Here is a 22,027-nt window from a genome sequence, read left to right on the forward strand (position 1 = left end):
CAAGGGGTTTCTGATTGGAGAGGGTGCAGGATGGGCTGAGGGTGAATTTCATGCACCAGGCCACTAGTTAAAGCATAATATGCTAATTCGACCGGACAATTGAACATCCTTCCAGACATCCTTCCCAACAAAGCTGCGGTGGCTGCGCGGGCTTAGGGCAGGCAGCCATGGCGGCCAGCAGTGGTGGGGTAATGGGGGCAGCGCCTTCCCCTGATTGGCCCAGTCGCCTCCTGCAGAGAGAGGCCAGAGGTGGCAGCAGTGGCAGGGTGATGGGGGCAGTGTCTTCCTCTGATCATCCCACTTGCCTCCCATAGAGGCAACATCCCCTGAGGGCTCCCGGACTGTAAGAGTGGGCAAGCTGGGCTGAGGAACGTCCCTCTTCAGTACATGATTTTTCATGCACCTGGGCCTCTAGTCCAATATATAAAAATATAGTTAAAAATTAGATATTAAAACTTTTGTTTTTCTTAATCCTAATCTAATAAAAGCAACAATTATATCTATAAATAGCAGGGTCTGTGTACTCAGTGATCTGTTCTTAGATAAAATGAGATGCTTATCTCTATTGTTTCTTAGCCTTTCTAGACCAACAGAAGGGAATTCTCAGATGATTTCAAGGTAATAAAGTGTGTAAAAGCTGTTTTCCAATTAGTGTCTTTCATAAAGGAGAATATAGTAGAGACATGTTAATAGGAAAAATATAAGACTGATAGGAAAGACAATTAAAAATTAAGAAATTATAAAAGAAATTGCTTCATCTTCTAAGGTCTGTTGGGACACATACTTTTCAGCCATGGTCATAACATACCTCTCTCCCCCAAGTCATTATGGGTGTGTGTGTGTGTCGCGCAGAGGATTTTAAGAAAGAGCTACGTTAGCAATAGAATTCTGTATGTAGTTTAAAACTCCATCATATCTGGGTTCTCTTTGAATTGCCAGAAAGGCTTTGAGATAACCTCATAGGGTGTAAAAGGTGAGAAAGTGACAAGCTGGGATTACCATCCAACCTAGCTCCTACTCTGGGGTTTTGTTAATGGTACCATTTTGGGCTGGCAAGGAATGGGTAATAACACCTACTCTGCCACCACACAGAATGTGTAACCAAATCAAGAGAACTAATGAATAGCAGATTGTTTGGAATGATTTGGAAGGTGGTTTGATGGTAATTATATATTAAACTATAATTATATATTAAACTATCATGATTAGCAAGGATATCTCTACATAGGAAAAGAGAAGATTTGAGCAATGATATGGTAACTTTGAATTTTTGGAAATAACCTTTGTCTTCAATAAGATTATTGGTCTGCAAAATCTTGTTTACTTCATACTTTTCTCATCTCTTACATCTCTATCAATATCCTTGATGTGAATACAGATTCTAGGCCACTCAATACATATGTTGAATCATAAAATCTGTATTTTTATAACAGCTCTATTTCTTTTTAATAAGATGAAATAGGACTTTACATGTTTGATGAATAATTAAAAGAGCTGAAAAGAAAATATGGAATTTAGAATTTAAGAAAAAGTACTCTGATAACCTAATATAAAAGTATACTGATAACCCAAACCCTCATTCTCTAAAGCCTCAGTCCATTTGAATTTAAATTTGTTGGCTTTCCCGAAATAAGGAGTAAGTAACAGAGTATGTGATGAATCACATCTGGATTAACAACATTCCTGAAATGAAATGGAGAAAAAGCCCTGATGCCATGAGCCAGCTGACATGTACATCCAATATTGGTGTTGCTCGCTGAATCTTCTCTTGACTACCTTCTCCTGCTGGAAGAGGTTATCAGTTCCAAGCCTCTTATTCATCATTTCAGAAGGTTCTGGGTGTCAGTGAGAAACTCTTTCCCTGTAAGAAGGAAACCAACTCCTTCAGCCTTTCCTCATAGCAGAGATTCTTTAGAGATGCAATCATATTTTGGTTCTTTTGTTCCACCCTAGTACCACTTCCACTCCTGGGAATATCCATTTGGGTTTGATTTGGGGCCCATCAGAGCATATTACACAGTCACCAATTATTTTGTGAGGCATTATACATTCTTACCACTGATAATAAGCGTGAGTGGTTGGGACACATTTCATATAGTCAGACACAGCAGATGAAAAAGTTAGCATTAGTATGTTAATATTTAGAAGAGACTTTTATAACTGGTGATAGGGAATCAATGATGCTTAAAATCTAGAAATGACTTTTGCAAGTTTTAAATGGCTAAATGCTTTGATTTAGTTTTGGTTGTATGGTTTAGAACATAGCAAAATGAAAAAGAACTTATATCTTCACTTTTAAATTCATATCAGAATATGTTGGGGATGTTATTCTATGATGAGTAAACTTTAATCTGTTGTTAAAGGTCCATGTTCAAGAGATGTTGACTTTTCTTAGAATCTCAGAAATTACCTACTACAAACATATCATTATAATGACATAAAATGCAAGACCAACTATCTTTAACTACATAGCTTATCACATATACTTATCCTAAGCGTTACAAACACACACATACACATGAATTACCTCTAACTCTTACAACAGCTTTACAATGTAATTTTATTATCCCCATTTTACATATTAAAAAATTGAGGCTGAGAAAAAATAAGTGAAAAAATAAGATCAGCTTTTCTGAAACAATCTTTAAAAGAGTTTTGATCCCATAAAGTTTAAAACTTCCCTTCAATGGGTGTGGGACCCCGTGGAGCGCTGGAACCCAACCTTTGGAGCTTGGGGAACAATGGGCTGAGTGGAAAGTTAAACCTGGAGTCTCTAATGTGCCTGATAACGATGTGTGGTTAACTCTAAAATTAAGTGTTAAAACATAAAATAATCCTTCAGACTGAGGATTTTAAGAAGTAGTTATGTGCCAACTTTGATTCTACGAAGTTTCTGCCTTTACTGTCTGTAATGGTGAAGCAGTGTATGGAGTTGAGAAAATACTGAACTTGTGTTCTTTCTTTTATTTTTTAATCCTCACCTGAGGATATGTTTTTATTTATTTTAGATAGAGGGGAAGAGAGGTGGAGAGAAAAGGGGAGAGAGGAAGAGAAACATCAGTCCGTTGCTTCCCATACGCTCCCTGACCAGGGATTGACTCCCAACCTAGGTATGATGCGCCAACCAACCGAGCTACGGGCCCAGGGTGTTTGTGGTCTTTCAAGTCCCACCTCTGCCCTCTTCCACCTAAACTGCATGTCCTTGGAAAAGTCATTTTTCCTCCTCTGAGTTTCTGTTTCCCCATGTATTCAATGCTAGAATTTTTCTGGGTTATCTTTTAGGATCATTCAACTCTTACTTATATACGAGTATGTGACACTGAATGGAGACACTTAGAACATCTGTGGATGGAAGCAACAAGAATCCTTGCTTCGCTTCCTATAAAGCAGCTTTCTCCAGATGTGGTGAAATCTTTCAGTGTTTACCTGACTGGTAGTACAACTAATCTGTCTTCTTTTCTCCTCCCTCCCACTTACGAAGGGAGCCAGGTTAGAAACATGTTTCTCTACATGGTAATGTGTCTGTCTGTGTGGCTGAAGAATTCAGTTTCTATATAAGACTATGGAATATTAAACTTTGAGTAACGTCCTTGGACTCAATCTCTTATTGCCCTTTGAGGAGGTATCATGAAAACACATTAGAACTACTTTGGAAGCAGACATTATCTGTTCAAATCTGCCACCTTGACAGGATCCTAAAGGATGGAAGAAGCTAAATTGATGTGGTATCTTAAGTCTAGCACGACCTTGAACAACTGGTTTTGTAACGTTGGCTGTTGTGGGTGTGTGTCATCAGGTATATATAAAGTAAGCTGCATCGCCATGGGTTCAGTCCTAGAGCACAAGCTGGCGAGCAATGTGTGGAGCAGACTTGTAACCAGTTTACATCATCTTCATCATGAAGATAACCACAGTGCTTGTACTTCTGAGCCTGGCTCTTTGCCTCATACAAGGTAAGTAATTTGCATGTAATCTAAGCCTCTTGCCACAATCCACAAAGCCCTGGGCAGAGACTTGTCTCCCTCCCCCTGCCCGTACTTAGTATTCAAGATTACATAAATGTATGTAATCCTAAAATACCTTGCCAGACACAGAGCTTTAAAGAATTATATATGTGGTTTTATAACGATGTTGTTATCTTTAGAAATGGCAAGGAGCTTGAGATAATCTGAATTTTATCCATGAGAAATCATTCCAGCAATTCTACATTAGTACTAAAAAGCTGGTGGATTCTTCTTTATCTGACCCTCTTAGCAAGCATTATCAATTCATACTTATAGGAATTATGTATATAATAAATATTTAAAACTTCAATGTATGTTTTATATATAGGTATATATATAATAGCATATTTATAAAAATATTAACAATTTAAATTCAATAATCTATTCTTACTTTAAAGCAGTAGTGCCCTCTAGCATATTTTATTTGTGCTAAATGCATTAAAGGCACTTCTTATAAAAGGAAAGGGACTTTTGTGGGAGCTTAGAGGTAGGTTTCTGCATTTGCTACTTGATCTTGGAGGGAACATGGATTTTTGCTTAGAGCTATCTTGCTGTGAAGCATTTACATGTTTTAAAAGGAAACCCTAGATGGAATTTTAAACATTATGCACAAATGATGCCCACTTTTCTAGGGTAAATGTGTTGGTGCAAAAAGGTGTTTCATATTGACGGTGTATAATATAGCCTGTGATTTTAATTAAACTTAATTTTTATCATATCTCTAATTTTTGTATCTGTCATAAGGAGGCAATGTTACCAGAATTCAGAAAATTTAATTTTATGTGTATATATGATCTAAACTTTCTGCTACATTATACTTTCAAATTGTAATTGATATGATATAATTGATATTTAGGTTATAATTTTAAAGAGGTCTGAAATACTCTGCTAATGAAGGGATTTTAGAAATTAGATATTTTGAGGGGGTCAGAAAACATATAAATTTTATTTTCCAAAGCAATTGGATCTTTCTGAGTGTATACACTCATCTCCTGGGGCCATCCCCTCATTTTATTTCAATGTGTTCAAAAATAATTTGTGGTTTTTTAACATATTTCCAGTAAAGTGAGTAAGTCACTGCACTGAGCAAATTGTTTCTTTTACTTATTAAATATTTTAGATCCCTTTGACTTTGTTTTTGTTTTTGTGTGTTCCAGATGCTGCCAGTATGAATGAAAATCAGGTTAGTCCTGCTTTTTCTGTTCATTGAATTCATTCCAAGATCTCTAAAGAAAAATCGTTCATGGCCAACACCTTGATATTAATAATGCAGACACGTTATACTGATAGGTGCTAATAGCTTTTGCTAAAAACACAGAAACAGGTCTAAATGAATCAAGGCTTGAATCTCAGACACACACACATCACTGTATTAATAATAATGGATGTGAGCAAGAGGGGATCTACCATGCGATAGGAGTGCTTTCAAATTCCACAAACACATCAGTGAATTAGTATTTTTCAGTTTAACAGCTGAAAGTCATGACACACACAAGGAGTAGAAATTAGTTTTCTTGTGATTATTATGTTAAAAGGGGATTGGCTATATCTTATATAATGTCAGTGTATATACTTCATTCAATAAATATTTATTGAGCATGTATTATGAATCAGACCTTGTTTGAGATGCTGGAGATACTAAAAAGTAAAGGAAAAAGACAAGAACTGTTCTGTCATGGAGCTTACATCTCAGTGGAGGAAAACAGACAAACCAATCAGTCAATTAGTAAAGACATATAGTACATTAATAATGATTAGTCTTAGGAGAAAAATACAGGAGGATGGAAGATAGGAATTTCTGGGGATGGAGGTGGTATTAGTTCGTCTTGGGATAGTCAGGTAAGTTCTCCCTGAAGCTAACAATAGAACAGGGATCTGAAGGTGATGGGGAAGGGTCGTGAAGATAGTTTTTCAATTTAAAGCAGACCAGGCGGAAGCATCCATGATGGCAGAGGCCCTGACTTAGGAGAGTGCTTTACTACCTCTTTCTTAGAGGCCTTTTGTTTGAGAGCTAAAAGAATTGTTTTCTATAGAAGTTAATCATTTTATATATCTAGAAAAAAATTTAAAAGAGCCAGTTACATGCACACACACACACACACACACACACACACACACACACACACACACAACTATGCCATTAATTCAGCACTTAAAACAGTGCTATATATATAGCAAATATTTGCTACATCTCCCAAAAGTCATAAACATTAAGATAATAAAACAGTAAAACAACGCCTTTCTACAATGAAACTATTAGAACCATGGTCAAATATTCTCTTGCTATATTTTATTATAACAATCTTTTTAAAAGAAACTTCTTACTGGACTGTTCTAAAGAATTTCATCATAGTCTCTATTATCTTATCTGTTTGCCGATTAAGGAGAAGTGGAGTAACCTCTATGGTGTAGTAGAGTGGTACAGTAGAGTAGAAAAGAAAAAGGCTGTATTTGGGGAAATTAAACAGCATGCTCACTAGGATGTTGCAGTAAAAAGAAGGGTATTGTGCAAACTTCATTTTTCAGGAAGCCATAATTTGTTTTTAGAGTTTATGACAATTGCGGTGATTTCCAGCGGATGTATCAAATTCTGCACTGATACTTTTTATGGCTTTAAACTCTATTTCACTAAAACATCAAAAACCTAAATTTAGCCACCTCTCATGTTGGAATAAGCAAGAAGAACACCAAGAAGTAACTATTTCTCTGGAAATGTTTCTGATCACAGAACTTGGATATTTTGTCAGAAATGAAAACTATTGATTTAGTCTTTCTTGTGGTGCTGGGGATTTTATTTTTCAAGCTCAGTCAGTAACTTGTTGAAAGTTATAAACATGAGCCAGAGCAGCATGGAAAAGTCCTGTAGCACCTGCAAGGATCTCTACCATGTGCTTATATTTGCATTCACAGAGGGTCATTAAAAAGCCAAAGCAACCTTGTTAGTGCTCTAACACAGACAAGGAATGATGCCAGCTCCCTGGCACATGTTGTTATGATGTCTGGGGAGGGACAATGGAAGACAATGGGCTCTATAACAGCCACTGATGGAAACAGAAAGAGCTTGGCCCTAGAGGGCTCCAGTGTTCCTGAGCTGTGGGGAAAACACAAACAAGAGTAACAATAACCAAAGAAAGCGAGCCAAAGTCTGCAAGTGAGACTGCGAGTAAAGCGTTGCTGGGATTTCACCTCTCCACCTCCCCATGCCTTTTTGGTTTAGATCGGCTCCTGTTTCAAAACCCTCTTTATTATGGTGATTGGGAATATATTATATTTTCCCCAGAGAAAAACCCAACCACTGCTTTCGATTTTTACAGCCTTTTCCTGTTTCATAATTCAAAAGGATAGTGTTGAGTCTCATCTTAACTAGTTAAACATTGTGAACAAGTTTCTTAACCTATTCTCTAGGCCTGGGTTGTTCATTTGGAAAAAAAATAAAAACAAAGAGTGGGGCTCATCTAATTTTGACATTGGAGAAGTCTGATTCAGGAATATCCTGATTGACAATGTTCTTATTCAATTGACTGCTAAAAACTATTTAAAGCTTTATTCAAGTGTTATGAATCTTGTTTTAAATACTTTAAGACCTACCTCACAAAGGATGTATTTCTTTTATTATTATGATTGATTGATTGATCTTTTCAGAAGAGAGAGAGAAGCATTGATTTGCTGTTCCACTTATTTATGCAATCGTTGGTTGCTTTTCACATGTGCCCTGACGGGGGATCAAACTCAAAACCTTGATGTATTATTGGGGCGATGTTTTAACCAACTAAGCTACCCGGACAAGACTATAATGGTTGTATTTTTATTACAAAGAGACCGGGGTCTTCTCTGATTCTTGACAAAGTTTCTACTTAGATTTTATAGAATCATTTATGTCTGGCATGCTAAGCAGTAACTTGCAATGCTGGCATAAGATACTATAAAATTAAAGACCAGACACAGATCTCAGAGGCCCACTTGTCAGTCTGTTGTCAGAAATTATTCCTGTGCTACCCAGATAAGATCACTGGGTGTTGGCCATAAATTTAGAGATATTTCACTAGGTTGTCCTTAGCAAAATTTCACAGGACTGATCTCTTACATTATTGAGTTACCTTTTTTCACCATTAATCATTTTTCAAGCGCTACCAACTGCCTCTATGTTTAAGAGGCTAGGTGAGATACACCATTACCCACTAGGTGGTAACCAACATTTAAACAAGGATTTCTCTGTATACTGTAATATCTATGGTACCTGGCAAAGTAATTTCATAAGTGTTTGTTGATTGATTGAATAGTTATTGTAAAGATATAGGAAGCTGAAAAGAATTCTATAATTAATCCTTTGGAAGAGGTTGTATTTGTTGGAGTTGGAGCAAAGACTTGATTTAAATTTTTTTCTAATGCAAGCGTCTCAAAGCACTATTTTATTTATTTTGCAAAGGAAAAACTTAGATTTCAAAGACTTGCTCTAAAGAGCCAGTGGACTTGCAAAACTAATAGGGAATATAAGGCATTTAAAATAATAGAATAGTTGGAAATAAGGACAGTGGACAGATCTTTAAAAAATGAGGGTTCTTTCTTTTCATGCATTTCTTAATTCAATGTATTTTATTGGAGAACTCCTATATGTCACTCAGTCTTTCTAGGAGCTTAAAATTAATGTTATATCTGCAATACTTGGTAAAATATTATTCAGAATGTTTTCCCCTCTCCTCCCTAAAGTTGGTACAGTGCTGCCGTCTGCGTTTAACAAAAAGAAAGCCAAAACCAAGCATAGCACTCCATGTCTTGAAGGATATCACACAGAATAGGAAAATAGCAGTTCCAGAGAATATACAAAAAATATAAACAAACAAACTAACTAACTAACTAACTAGCTAACTAACTAACTAATTAACTAACTAATAAATATAGAACAAGTAGGCCTCCCCAAGGATGTGATAGTGAAGGGCCTCGAAACTGCAGCTTTGTTAGCTTTTACTGGTAAGTCAGTTTTTGGATCTGAGGTTCATTTCATTTCAGAAGAGGATCTAGTCTATAAATATGTTTTCCAAACATATCTGACCAAGGAGTCCTTTCATTCAACTTTTAACTTGTTTTCCACTTTTTAACTGAACCACTGTTAACACTTCCGGAAGCTGGGGTCTTGGGTACTTTCTTTGCTGACACGGCAGAGGCTCTTCACAGTGTCCAGTTCACACACTGTGTCCCAGTCCTCCAGCAACTTTTCAAAGTCCTTCTTACAGCACATGATGACCCACTGTGTGCTAGATGATTAATATGTGCCATCAGCATATTCCAATAATAATGACAACAGCAACAAAAACAAAACATTAATATTAAAGGAGGAGGAAGAGGAGAGAAAGAGATTCGACTTATTAAATATCTGTAAGCATCAGACATTCTTTGAGGGCTTTTTACATACGTGTTATGTTTCATCCTCAGAAGACCTGTGAAATGGATATATTTATAATCCCTGCTTTTTATTGATAGGATTAAGTAAGCCTTTGAGAAGTTAATTTGCTAAGGCTATTGGACTTGTAAATGGAACCATGAAATATAAAGTTTTTTGATTCCCAGTTCCTTGTTCTTTCCATTCCATTAATTGTTTTAGATGAAAGCTTATTAGGTGAATTTGCAATCTCCAATAGACAATACACAATATACGGAGTCACTGTTTTTGTTTGTATTATTTGTAACAACTGAGTGAATGTCTTCTATATAAAGGTTATTAGATAATATTGTGGTTATTAAATAATATTGTTCAAGGAAGTTTTTCTTGAAAGGTCTTGCTTTGATAAGGTTTCAGTAAACACAACTTTTTTCATCTTTCCCTTAGAATTTGTGCAGTGAATTTCGGGTATTGATGAAAAATGGGAAGCTGTTCTGTTCCCAGGACAAAAAACTTCTTCAAAGCCCTGATGGAATAATATTCCTCAACAAATGCGCCACATGCAAAATGATACTGTGAGTAAAGTTTCTCTTCCAGGTGTTCGAGTTACCAGCTGATCTCTGAACTAGTAAATGTATTCTTTTTATTTCTTGGCAAATATGTCTTTCTAAATCTAAATGGTTAAATAAAAATAGTTTGTAGATCACTCTGGCATCTCTCATCAGATAAAGTTGGGTAAATGCCACCCACCTGGAAAGGTTGAATCATCCAACATATGGTATTCCAAAACACCCAGAGGGCCCAGCATGAATACCTTACGTAAAACTTAATAGTCTTTTGAGGATGTAGTTCCAATTTGAGTTTCCTGGCTCTGAAAAATTAATTTAAGAAAGAAAGTCGGATTCCGTGGGCCTGTTAAGACCTGATCCTGTTGTACCTTAGGGACTGAGAGAAGCCCCTTGGGAATGATGTCAAACTTTTCTTGTGGCAGCCAACCAGGAGAAGAATTTAAGCAGGATACACCCTGACTCTCTGAGCTGCCAGTGTCTTCAGACATTTGGGATTATGCTAAAATGAGATGGATTAAAAAGTTAATTATAGCTTGCAATTACCTGCAATTCAGAAAGAATTAGTATCCAGGAAGTTAACCAACATCTATGCAGTGCTTCTTAACTTGACTTCCTTCTCTCCAATGACACCTCAAAAGTAGAAGATGGCTTGAGCTATCAATTGCAAAACCTCAAATCAAAGTGGCCTCATTTGTTTTTGAACAGGGAGGTCATTCTCAATTTCTGACCAACATCCAAACTTCAACACTGGTACCACGCCAATACTAAGCTTACCCGTTTAAGATAATTAGCTTTTTAAATGCCAGCCTGGTATGTGTCAAGGGATTTAATTTGACATAGTCAATAATATTGACATAATGAAGTTCTGATCACACGTGCTGCTTCTAAAGAAGAGACTGGGGGAAGATGAGGGAAGGCAGGGCAAGATGTAGAGTGGGGTGAGGCCCAGGGAAGGTTGAAGAATCCTTTCTTATTCTCTTGGAAGCTGAATGTAAACCAGCAGGTCTATTATTTACCATAAAGTTTCCTTCTTGTTTCATTGGATGTTTTGATAGTAGACCGATACTATGAAATAATAAGTTTACTGAAAACTAATTTAAAACAAATATAAAATGCTTAAGACACATAAGGCAGTTTAGCACTAAGAAGTCACTCACTCCATTATTATATTTATTACCTATATAAATGATTTGGAATAATTTTTTTTTTAACCTGGAAATAAGGAGACTGTATGAGGCATAAACATTATCTTCAAATTTCTAAAGTTATCCTTTGGGTCCTCAGAGGTTGCAACTGGGTCCAAAACAGGAAGGCAGATTTTTATACATCGAGAATATGGTCTTTCTTTTTCTTTTGTTTTCCTTTTTTTTTTTTAAATTGAATTTATTGGGGTGATATTGGTTAATAAAATTATATAGGTTTAAGGTATACAATTTTATAATACATCCTGTGTATATTGTATTGTATATTCACCACCCTAAGTCAAATCTCCTTCCATCACCATTTATTCCCCCCTTTACCATAACTCTTCTACCTCCCCCCACCTCCATTTTCCTCTGGTAATGACCACACTGTTGTCTGTCTATAAGTTGTTTTTTTTCTCTCTCAATCCATTTATCTTTTTTACCCACTTCTCCCCTACCCTTTCCCTCTAACACCTATGAGTCTGTTTCTATTTGTTAGATTATTTTGTTCATTAGATTCCACATATAATTGAAATCATCTGGTATTTGTCTTTCTTTGACTAGCTTATTTCACTTAGCATAATACTCTTCAGGTCCATCCATGCTGTTGCAAAAGGTAAGATTTCCTACTAATTTGAAAGAATATATGCACCCTTATGTTCATTGCAGTGATATTAACAATAGCCAAGATTTGGAAGCATCCCAAGTGCCCATCAGTAGATGAGTGGATAAAAAAAGCTGTGGTACAGTTACACAACGGAATAGTATTCAGTCAATAATATGGTCTTTCAAAGAGAGCATTCCCACAACGGTACAGATGGCTTTAAATTTGGTAACCAGCCGAAACCGGTTTGGCTCAGTGGATAGAGCGTCTGCCTGCGGACTCAAGGGTCCCGGGTTCGATTCCGGTCAAGGGCATGTGCCTTGGTTGCGGGCACATCCCCAGTGGGGGGTGTGCAAGAGGCAGCTGATTGATGTTTCTCTCTCATCGGTGTTTCTAACTCTCTATCCCTCTCTCTTCCTCTCTGTAAAAAATCAATAAAATATAAATTTGGTAACCACCTGGATGTTGGAAGTATTTAAGGGGGACTAATCTGCTGTGCAGTTAAACATATAGATTCTTGCCAATAGAACCATGTTTGAGATATTTTTCAGTACTGAAGAGAGATTTATGGTCCCTCTGCTCATTTTTGGATCTGCCAGACTTGGCTGAGGAGAACAGTCAGAATTAAGTTCACCATGTATGCTGTTATCCTTAAAAGTTGGGAGGTATGTCTAAGCTATGCTATTTCTTGCTCTCTTCCAGAGAAAAAGAAGCCAAAACCCAGAAAAGGGCCACGCATTTAGCAAGAGCCACTGGAGCCACTGACCCAGGAAAGGTAAGAGACTATTTGGAGTCAATTTGCCGTATTTGCTTTCAAGATTAAGTTTTACTCTATGTAGAAGTTTTTATTTCCTACTTATTAAGTCATACCTGTTGTGAAGCCAACTGAGAAAGGAGGGAACATGGCTTAGTCCATGGGTGGGCTAAATATCTGGTACAGCTAGTCCGTAGGCCCAACCCATGACCCAACTCTCTGCAAACATTTTGGTCACTGACAGATGCTGAAAGGAGGAGTAAGTCAGTGTGACGCCTGCCTTCCATAGTCCTTTCTCATTCCTCCTGTTCTGTATTAACTCCAACAAGAGCCTTCATGGGACTGTACAACTAAATTCAAATTTCAGAGCTCTTATTTATTGTCGTCACTTGCACCATTTATGTATTTCTCAGTATCATTTATTTCATCTTTGAAATGGAATGTGGGACCAAATGAGAAACCAAGTTTAAAAAGCCAGCTACAGTGTTTAACATGTGCTAGCAGGCATTTGATTCATTTTATTTCCTTTTCCTTTACTTCTTTTACTTCCTATTGCCTATCTTTTCCAATACCTGAAGAGTTCTAATTTAACTAGAGTTGTTTGTCTTTATCTAATTTCCAGATTGGATGTAGGCCAACATTTGTTTGAGAAAAGTGTTGAGTGGTAAAAAACAAAACAAAACTTTTTTAAAAATAAAAAAATGATATAAAATGAAAGAAGCTGCACAAATGCAACCTAACATACAACCATTTCACTTTATACTTTTTAATTTATACAAAGTATTTTATTTATGCAAAAGAATAAAAATTCTAGGTTCAGATTGAAGAAAATTTCTAACCTACAAATGTCTCACAATGAATTATTGACAAACTGGGCTTATTGCCAGGTATCCTGACAACTACTCACACCACTCCAGGTCTTCTGTTTAACTTCTTCTCCAATATCTTCTTCCTCTTCTTCCTTTTGTGTGTAACAAGTAATGAAAATGATTTGTCATGGCATACATGCCCAAATTACTTTAACGTCCCTATTCTAACTAAGCTACCATCTTCCTTGTCAGTGTTACTTAGGAGTGTCTGAGAACCTCAGCCTCCACAGAAAGTCTAGTCAAATTCTTTGCTGGGCTCAGCCAGTCTCACTTTTAAAACAATAACACAATCACCACTCAGTCAATTTGAAATCCTTTTTCTGAGCAAAAAGGACCTGCTTCTGTACTCTAAAAATCATTGGGGGTCAGAACAGTTTACTAGTAACAATCAAATCTACCTTTGTTTGTCACATTTAGAGAGTGGCTCATTCTGTAAGATTTATTCTCTCCCTTCTCCTCCTCTTTTTCCTTTATGAAAAACTGGTACATCAGTGGTGTTTAAAAATGCAAAATACAAGCAATGACAAAAAATGACACACACACATCCCAATCTTAACAAACCTACTATTTAAAAAATATTACAAGTCAGATGTTTTCATATATAGACGCACATTTACTGAATTTTCATCAAATGGAATTTTTGAGAAATAAAATTACAGAATTTTAAGAATGTTAACGTTTTATGGCTGAGTTAGAATTTTTTACCTCTAGGTAAAGTTCTTAAAGTTACATGTTTTGCTCTCCAGGAAACTACTTACTTATAAATTAAGACAATTAATGTTTGGCCATCTGTCTAGATTTTATTTTAGGTGTTTGAATGGATTAATGCAATTACACTGTGTTTGTATTTGTTATTTCTCTCTTCACTGTAAAAGAGAAAAATCTACCCACTTTTTCTGATTAGATTTCTTCCATCAAAAATTAGCCTTGATACTCACTCTCAGAATAAGGAACTCTACCTGTTCAAGCATTTTCCTCCTACTGACATCCTCTCTCTCTTGCACCATCAATTTCTTCTTTACTAGGCTGCCATTCTTTCACCTCCCAACTCTAATATCCAATCCATAAATAAGTCTTGTTGGCAGTCTCTAAAATACTTTATCCAAATTTGATTCCATTTCACCATTTTCGTTTCTGTCATCCTAGTCAAATTCTTCATCATTTCTAACTTCTAACGTATTCAGTCCATGCTAGACTTGTTTTTAATTAATTGACTGATTGATTGATTCAGTGTTTCTCATTGATTTAGGTTGGCAAGTTTATAGGCTACTAAGCTCATATGTGTATATTTGTGTTTCTGAGTTCTCAATTCTATTCAGATTAGTTTATTGCTTTAATAACTAATAAGGCAAGTTTTCTGTCTTAGTTCACTTTTTTCAAATGTGATTTACCTATGCATAGGTTGTTTTTTCATGTAATTATTATAAATAAAAATATCACTGAATTTATGAAAGCCCCCAACTGGAGTATAGGAACCAATGTGATTAGGATACAAAGAATTTATAAGTTAGTTTGAGTAAAATTCACTTTTTAGAATATTAACTTTCTCAAATCAAGAGCACACAATACTTTCTCCTTAATTTCTATACTTTCTGTGTATTTTATGAGATTTAAAAGTATTCTCTGCAGGAATTTTTATAATTTTTGCTAATATCTAGAAAATTTGTAAATGTATTGCTACTTTGATTGCTATTTTGTTATTTATGATATTTCTATCTGGTTATTGTTGGTATAGACAAATTCTATTGATTTCTATAGATTTATCTTATATTGAATAACTTTATAATACCTTCTGTTAATTCTTATAACTTATTTATTATTTCTATTTTTTCTTGGTAGTTGCTTACATTATCTGCCTATACTAGCAGATAATAGACATTTTATAACTTCCCTTTCAATCTTAACACTCCTTTATTTCTTTTTCTTTCCTTATATTATTGGCCAGGATCTAAGAGTTTGGTTATTAAACAGTAGTGATGATAATGAACATCAAACTGCCCTCTCTCCCTATTTTAAGGGAATACATCTAAAGTTTCTCCATTAAGTATAATATTTACTATAGGTACTTTTTCCATAAATTGTGGCAAGTTTAGGAAGTTCCCTTCTTTTCTTAATCTTATGAATATATTTTGGTCATTATCAAATATAGTCTCTTCAGCTATTGAAATAATTTTCTGACTTTTTCTTTCAACCTAATGAATTAAATTCCTTGATAAATTTGCTAATGATAAACTATTATTCTTTTCTAAGGGTAAATCATACTTATTATACTTATTATAATGTATTTTAAATATAATACTGGATTTGGAAAGTTAATATTTTATTTAGAAATTTGAAATTATTTTTACAAGTAAAATGAGTCTATACTTTTCTCTTTGTAATTATTCTAATGTGGTTTAGGAATCAACAGACAATTACCCTGAGTGGTCACATTTCAGGCTATGGCTGAATAAAGAGGTCAGCACATCTTTTCTCCAAAATGCAACTATAAATCTAAACAAATTGAACAAAACAATCATTATGACCACTCTGGAAACTGAAGAACGGCAGCCTGTGTCAATCTCACAAGCGTTTATGCTTGAAAAACCGCTAACCTTTGGATTAGAACAGTGGGAGTCTGCAATGCTCTTGCTTAAGGAATACATCTTACCTCTGTTGCTTCCTTGTTGTGGAAGATCTACCAAAGCAGGGTAGGATATAGGGGTCAGCACTGCCATTGTTGAAAGGAGCTTACCTAATTTTGGGTAGTAGGCTACAATCTACGCAGAGATGTTTTCAGTGTAAGTCATGACTGTCACTAAGAGTAAGGGGGCGTGGCCCGAGGTTGTAGCATGGTTGGGGCAAATGTATTTCTGGCTGAGTTCTCCCACATTGGCAGCAGAGACCAAATAGAGACCAAGCAATTCACATAGTCCTGGTTGACTATAAGGCTGTGCACAAGCCCTTAGAATACATACACAAAAAAAAATCCCAGTGTAAAACAAATGCTGGAGTAGATGCAAAAATGGCCTGATCTTTGAATGCCCTCCCCAGTGTACACCAGGTCCATTTGCACAGGGTAGAAGCCTCACTGGCTTGAGGTATTTGAGCACAAACTGTGTCTAATAATTGGTCTGCCACAAGTTATACAGATCTGGGGGGTAAACCTAGAAAGCCATGCTTAAAAATAATAAAAATGAATAAACAAGTAGAGATTTTCAGTGAAAAAATATATATATTTGGAGTAGGACAATAGTTCTAACAACAATTTAAGACTTATAGGTTTCCACTTCTGTGGTATACACATACATATATAGAACTGGAAATTCTAGAGCTGAAAAGTAACTCAAATGAAATATTCAGTAGAGAGTTCAAAAGCAGCTTTTAGATTGCATAAAAAGAATTATAAACCTGTAGAAAGATCAACCAAAATTAACAGTGGAAGTACAGAGAAAAAAATTGATGAAATATGAACAGTCATGGAGTCCTTGAGATAACAACAAGCCTGACAATACAAATAGGAATACAACAGAAATATCAGAAATAGACCAGACAGAAAAATAAAAAATTTATTTGAAGAAGTAATGACCTAAATGGTATCAAATTTGATGAAAAAACGATCTTTACATTCAAGAATATCAATAAGCCCCAAATAGGATTAAAAGAAAAATAGGCAATTCAACAATAATATTTAGAAATTTTAATACTCTACTCTCATAAACTGATAAACAACTAGACATAATATCATCAAAGATATACAATACTTGAACACTATCAGTTAATTGAACCTAAACTGAAAAATAGAGAATGCTTCCCCAGTGATTGCAGAAGGTGCATTTTTTCAAGTAACAGTGGAACATTCTTCCAGATAGACTATATAATAGCATATAAAACATATCTCAATAAATTAAATGTAATTAAAATTATACAAAGTTTGTTGTCTGATCACAACAGAATTAAATACAAAACCCCCAAGAAAAATAAATTATGGAAATTTCCAAATAACTGAAGGATCAAAGAAACAACATGACAGAAATTAAAACATAATTTGAGCCCAGCTGTGTTGCTCAGTGGTTGAGCATCAACCTATGAACCAAAAGGTCACAGTTCATTTCCCCATCAGGGCACATGCCTGGGTTGTAGGTTCAATCCCCAGTAGGGGGCATGCAGGAGGCAGCCAATTGATAAATCTTTCTCATCATTGATGACTCTATCTCGCTCTCCTGCTCCCTTTCTCTGAAATTAGTTTTTTTTTTAAAAAAAACAACAACAACAACATAATTTGAACTGAATATAACCAAAAACACAATAATTCAAGACTCAACAGGTTTTAGCTAAAGTAATATACAGTCATACCTCGGTATCCATGGGGGATTTCACAGATACCAAAATCCACAGATACTCAAGTCCCTTACTTAGTCCTCTGTATCATCGATTCCATATCCATGGATAAAAGGTCACAATTTAATAATCTGAGCTTCCATATTAAGAAAGATAGAGGAAAAAAAGAGCAAATGAAACCCCAGGCAAGCAGAAGGGACATAAAGATTAGAGCAGGAATTAATGAAGTACAAATCATAAGAAATAAAAAAGTAATAATAAATCAAGTCTAAAAGTTGGTTCTTTGAAAATATTAACAAGCTGACAAACCTTTAGGTAAATTGACCTAGAAAAGAAAGAATAAACAAAAATTTCCAAAATCAGGAGTGAAATATACAGTGTAAATATATATCTTAGAGAAATCACAAAGATTATAATGGAATATTATGAACACATTTATGCCATAAAAGTGGATAGCTGAGATGAAATGGACAAATTTCTAGAAAGAAAGAAATTATTAAAAATGGACCCAAGAAGAAATAGAAGGTCAAAATAGACCTATAGCAAGTAAAATAATTAAATCCATAAGAAAATACCAGATCTAGATGACTACATTTGTGATTTTCATCAGATATTGAAAGAAGAAATAATACCAACCTTTTACAGACTCATTCAGGAAATAGAGGAGTAGGTAACCTTACCAGCTCATTCTAATGAAGCCAGTGTTATCCTACCTAATAATAGACAAATATGCAAATTGACCGTACCTTCGCTATGCCCGCGATTGGCCAGGAGGCGCGGGGGGGCGGGACTCGGGGGGGCCGGGGGGGGGCCGATTGGGCCAGCGGGACGCTAAGCTCGCATCGCCAGCGGCGGCTCGAGCTCAGTGTCTGCGCCATGGCTGTGCTGCGGCACAGAAGGGGCCTCTGGGGCAGCGAGCTCACATCCCACCGTGGACCATCAAAAGCGGGGGAGCTGGGTGCCTGTCCGCTCCGGCACCAGGCCTTTCAGAAGCATGGGAGCTGGGTGCCTGTCCACTCAGGCACCAGGCCTTTCAGAAGCCTTCGCCGCGCCAGAGGCTTCTGAAAGGCCTGGTGCACCAGCAGACAGGCACCCAGCTCCCCCGTGATCGAAAGCGAAAGCGTGTAGGGGACCCTACACGTGCATGATTCAATCATGCACTGGGCCTCTAGTCTATGATAAAAGGGTAATATGCTAATTAGACCAGATGTCTTCCGGACAAAGCCACAACAGCTGCTGCTGCGAGGGCCAGGCCAAGGGTTAGGCAGCTGCGGCGGCCGGCAGTGGCAACAGCAGTGGCGTGATGGGGGCGTCACCTTCCCCTGATGGGCGTGGTCGCCTCCCACAGAGGGATGCCAGAGGCAGCAGCAGCAAGGGGGTGATGGGGACAATGCCTTCCCCTGATTGGCCAGTCACCTCCGGCAGGGGTGCAGGCCTAAGCCATCAGTAGGACATCCCCTAAGGGCTCTCATACTGTGAGAGGGGGCAGGCCGGGCTGAGAGATCCCCCTCAAGGGCATGAATTTTTGTGCACCGGGCCTCTAGTCCAATATAAAATCCAAAGGAAGATATGACAAGTACAAGGAAAACTGACAAATATCCCTCATAAACAGAGATGGCAATATTTTAAACAACATATTAGTGAACATAAAAAAGAAAACCATGACCAAGTAGGAATTATTTTAGGAATGCAAGTTTGGTTTGACAACAGAAAATTTGATGCACCATATTGAAAGAATGAAGGACAAACTACATGATCATTTCAATAGATGAATAAAAAGCACTTAACAAAGTCCAACACTCATTCAAGATAAAAATTTACACAAGAAAACTAACAATAGACAAACTTTTTCAGCTGATAAAGGGCATCTATGAAAAATCTACAGCTTACATTATACCTAATGGTTAGAAAGTGAGTACTTTGACCTTAAGATTGAGAAGAAAGCAAAGATGTTTGCTCTTACCATTTCTATTCAACACACTACTTCTAGTCAACTTGAACTGGAGGGTCTAGCCAATGTAAGGCCAAATTTCTTAATTAATTTGAGACATCATGATTGAAAAGGAAGCAACTGTCTTTAATTATAGGGAAATGACATTATATATAGAAAATCCTAATGATCCACAAAAAGAAAAATTACTAAAACTAATAAACAAGTTTGGCAAGGTTTCAGTATACAGGACCAAAACTCTAGTGTATTTCTATATACTAGCAATAATCCAAAATTTAAATTATTAATTTCAATCATAATAGCACAAAATAATAGAATATCCTATTTAATAAAGAGGGAATATGCTAATTGACCCTCACACCGTCACAAAGATGGCAGTGCCCACAGACAATAAGGAGGAATATGCTAATCGACTGTCACACCCTCAAAGATGGCGGCGCCCACAGCTACAAGATGGCAGCACCCAGTCACCTCAGCCCCGCCAGGGTGGCAGGCACGCGGCAAGGCCAGGGCTGCCCCCAGGCGGGCCCGGCCGCTCCACACGCCTGCCTCCAGAGTCCCCCAGTCCCCTCAGCCCCCCAGCTGCCCAGGGCCAGCCCAAGGTGTAGGCAAGCCTTGGATGGTGGCTGCTCAGCTGACACCTGAGGTGCAGGCAAGCCTTGGATGGCAGCTGCCCAGCCGCCCATGGCCACCAGAGGCTCAGGTAACCAGGGCTGGCAGAGGCTTGCACTGCCAGCAGTGGCAGCAGCAGAGGTGTGATGGGGTGTCACCTTCTCCTGATCGCTGGGTCACCTCCCCCACCCCCCCAGGGGCTCCCGGACTGTGAGAGGGAGTAGGCTGGGCTGAGGGACACCCCCCTCCAGTGCATGAATTTTCATGCATCAGGCCTCTAGTGTAAAAATAAAATTGCAAATGCAAGACTTGTACATTAGAAACTACAAAACATTGAAATGAAAGAGCTAAATAAATGGTGAGGTAGTCCATGGTAATTCTCCCAAAATTAATCTCCAAATACAACTTATTTCATATGAAGATTCTAGCAGACGTTTTTTATTCTATTTTTTGGGTAGAAATTCACAAGTTGAACCTAGTATTTATATAGAAATGTTGGGACACTTAACAGTAACTGACTTCAAACTTATTAAAAAGTAACAGTGAGCACAACAGTGTGTTATTGGGTATAAGGACAGACATAAAGATCAATGGAATAGAATTGAGATACCTTACATTTACGATTAGTTAACCATGCTTAAAAAATTGAATAGCTATAACTATAAAAATAAACTTAGATTCTTACCTTATACCATGCAAAAAAATTAACTCAAAATGGATTATGGTCCCAAGTGTAAGAACTATAGCTATAAAATTTTTAGAGTAAAACATAACAAAAAATCAGGAATTTGGAGTGTTTTTGGATTTGAGACCAAAAACATGATTCATGAATATAAAATTAATAATTTGAACTTTATTAAAATTAGAAACTTTTGTGTTTGAAATGAGATTACTGAAACAATTACAAAGCAAATAATAGGCTGGGAGAAAATGTTCACAAATCATGTATTGTAAAAGACTTCTATCCACATTATATAAGGACTTCTTACAACTCAATTATAAAAAGATGAACAGCTCAACTAAAAATAAACATTACACTAAAGGTATATTAATGGCCAATAAGCACATAAAAATATATTCCTCATTGTTATTACTTAGGGAAATGTACATTAAGACCACAGTGAGATAGTCACACTACCACTAGAGTGGCTCTAATCATAAAGATAGAAAATAGAGAATATTGTTAAGATTGTGGAGAAACTCGGACACTTCCAGATTGCTGAGAGGAGTATACAAGGGTGCAGCAACACTGAAACACAGTTTGGCAATTTAAAAAAAATTAAACATGAATTTATGTTTAATATCATATGTTATTTTGTGATGTTATGCTAATATTTGCTGTGTTTAATATGATGTTATGTTAAATATGACCTAGCAAATTCAGTACTAGAAATCTACCCCAATGAAGTGAAAACACATGCCCACACAGTCAGGCATGTGAATATTCATAGCAGCATTGTTTTAAATAATCCCAAACTGAAAACAATCTAAATACTGTACCTAAATGTCCACTAGTGAATGGATAAACAAAATGAGCTATATTTTTACAATGAAATATTATTCAGCAATTAAAAAGGAATGTACCACTGATGCTGTTAAAATATAGATAAACCTAAAAAATATTATGCAAAATTTAAGAAGCCAATTATATATTTATGAATCCATTTATATGAAATATCCAGAAAAGGTAAATTTATAGAGTCAGAAAGTTCAGTGGTTGCCTAAGGCTGGAGCTGGGAGCTAGGATTAACTATAAATGGGTACAGGGGAAACCTTTGGAATG

General features: G+C 36.6%; 1 protein-coding gene across 3 annotated transcripts in view; it reads left to right on the forward strand.

Moving 5' to 3' along the window:
• The first annotated feature begins 3,819 nt into the window (after positions 1-3,819).
• The window catches only part of SPINK5 (serine peptidase inhibitor Kazal type 5), a 70,102-nt gene continuing 51,894 nt past the window's right edge, over positions 3,820-22,027 (forward strand). For all 3 annotated transcript variants that reach the window (XM_079771573.1, XM_079771574.1, XM_079771575.1), the window contains exons 1-4: positions 3,820-3,953; positions 5,162-5,187; positions 9,829-9,956; positions 12,441-12,513. In XM_079771573.1, the coding sequence (XP_079627699.1) occupies positions 3,899-3,953; positions 5,162-5,187; positions 9,829-9,956; positions 12,441-12,513 (282 nt within the window). In that variant the 5' untranslated portion in view covers positions 3,820-3,898. The remainder of the gene's footprint in view (positions 3,954-5,161; positions 5,188-9,828; positions 9,957-12,440; positions 12,514-22,027) is intronic.

Source organism: Cnephaeus nilssonii, assembly GCF_951640355.1.
Source record: "Cnephaeus nilssonii genome assembly, chromosome: 5".
Lineage (NCBI taxonomy): Eukaryota > Metazoa > Chordata > Mammalia > Chiroptera > Vespertilionidae > Cnephaeus > Cnephaeus nilssonii.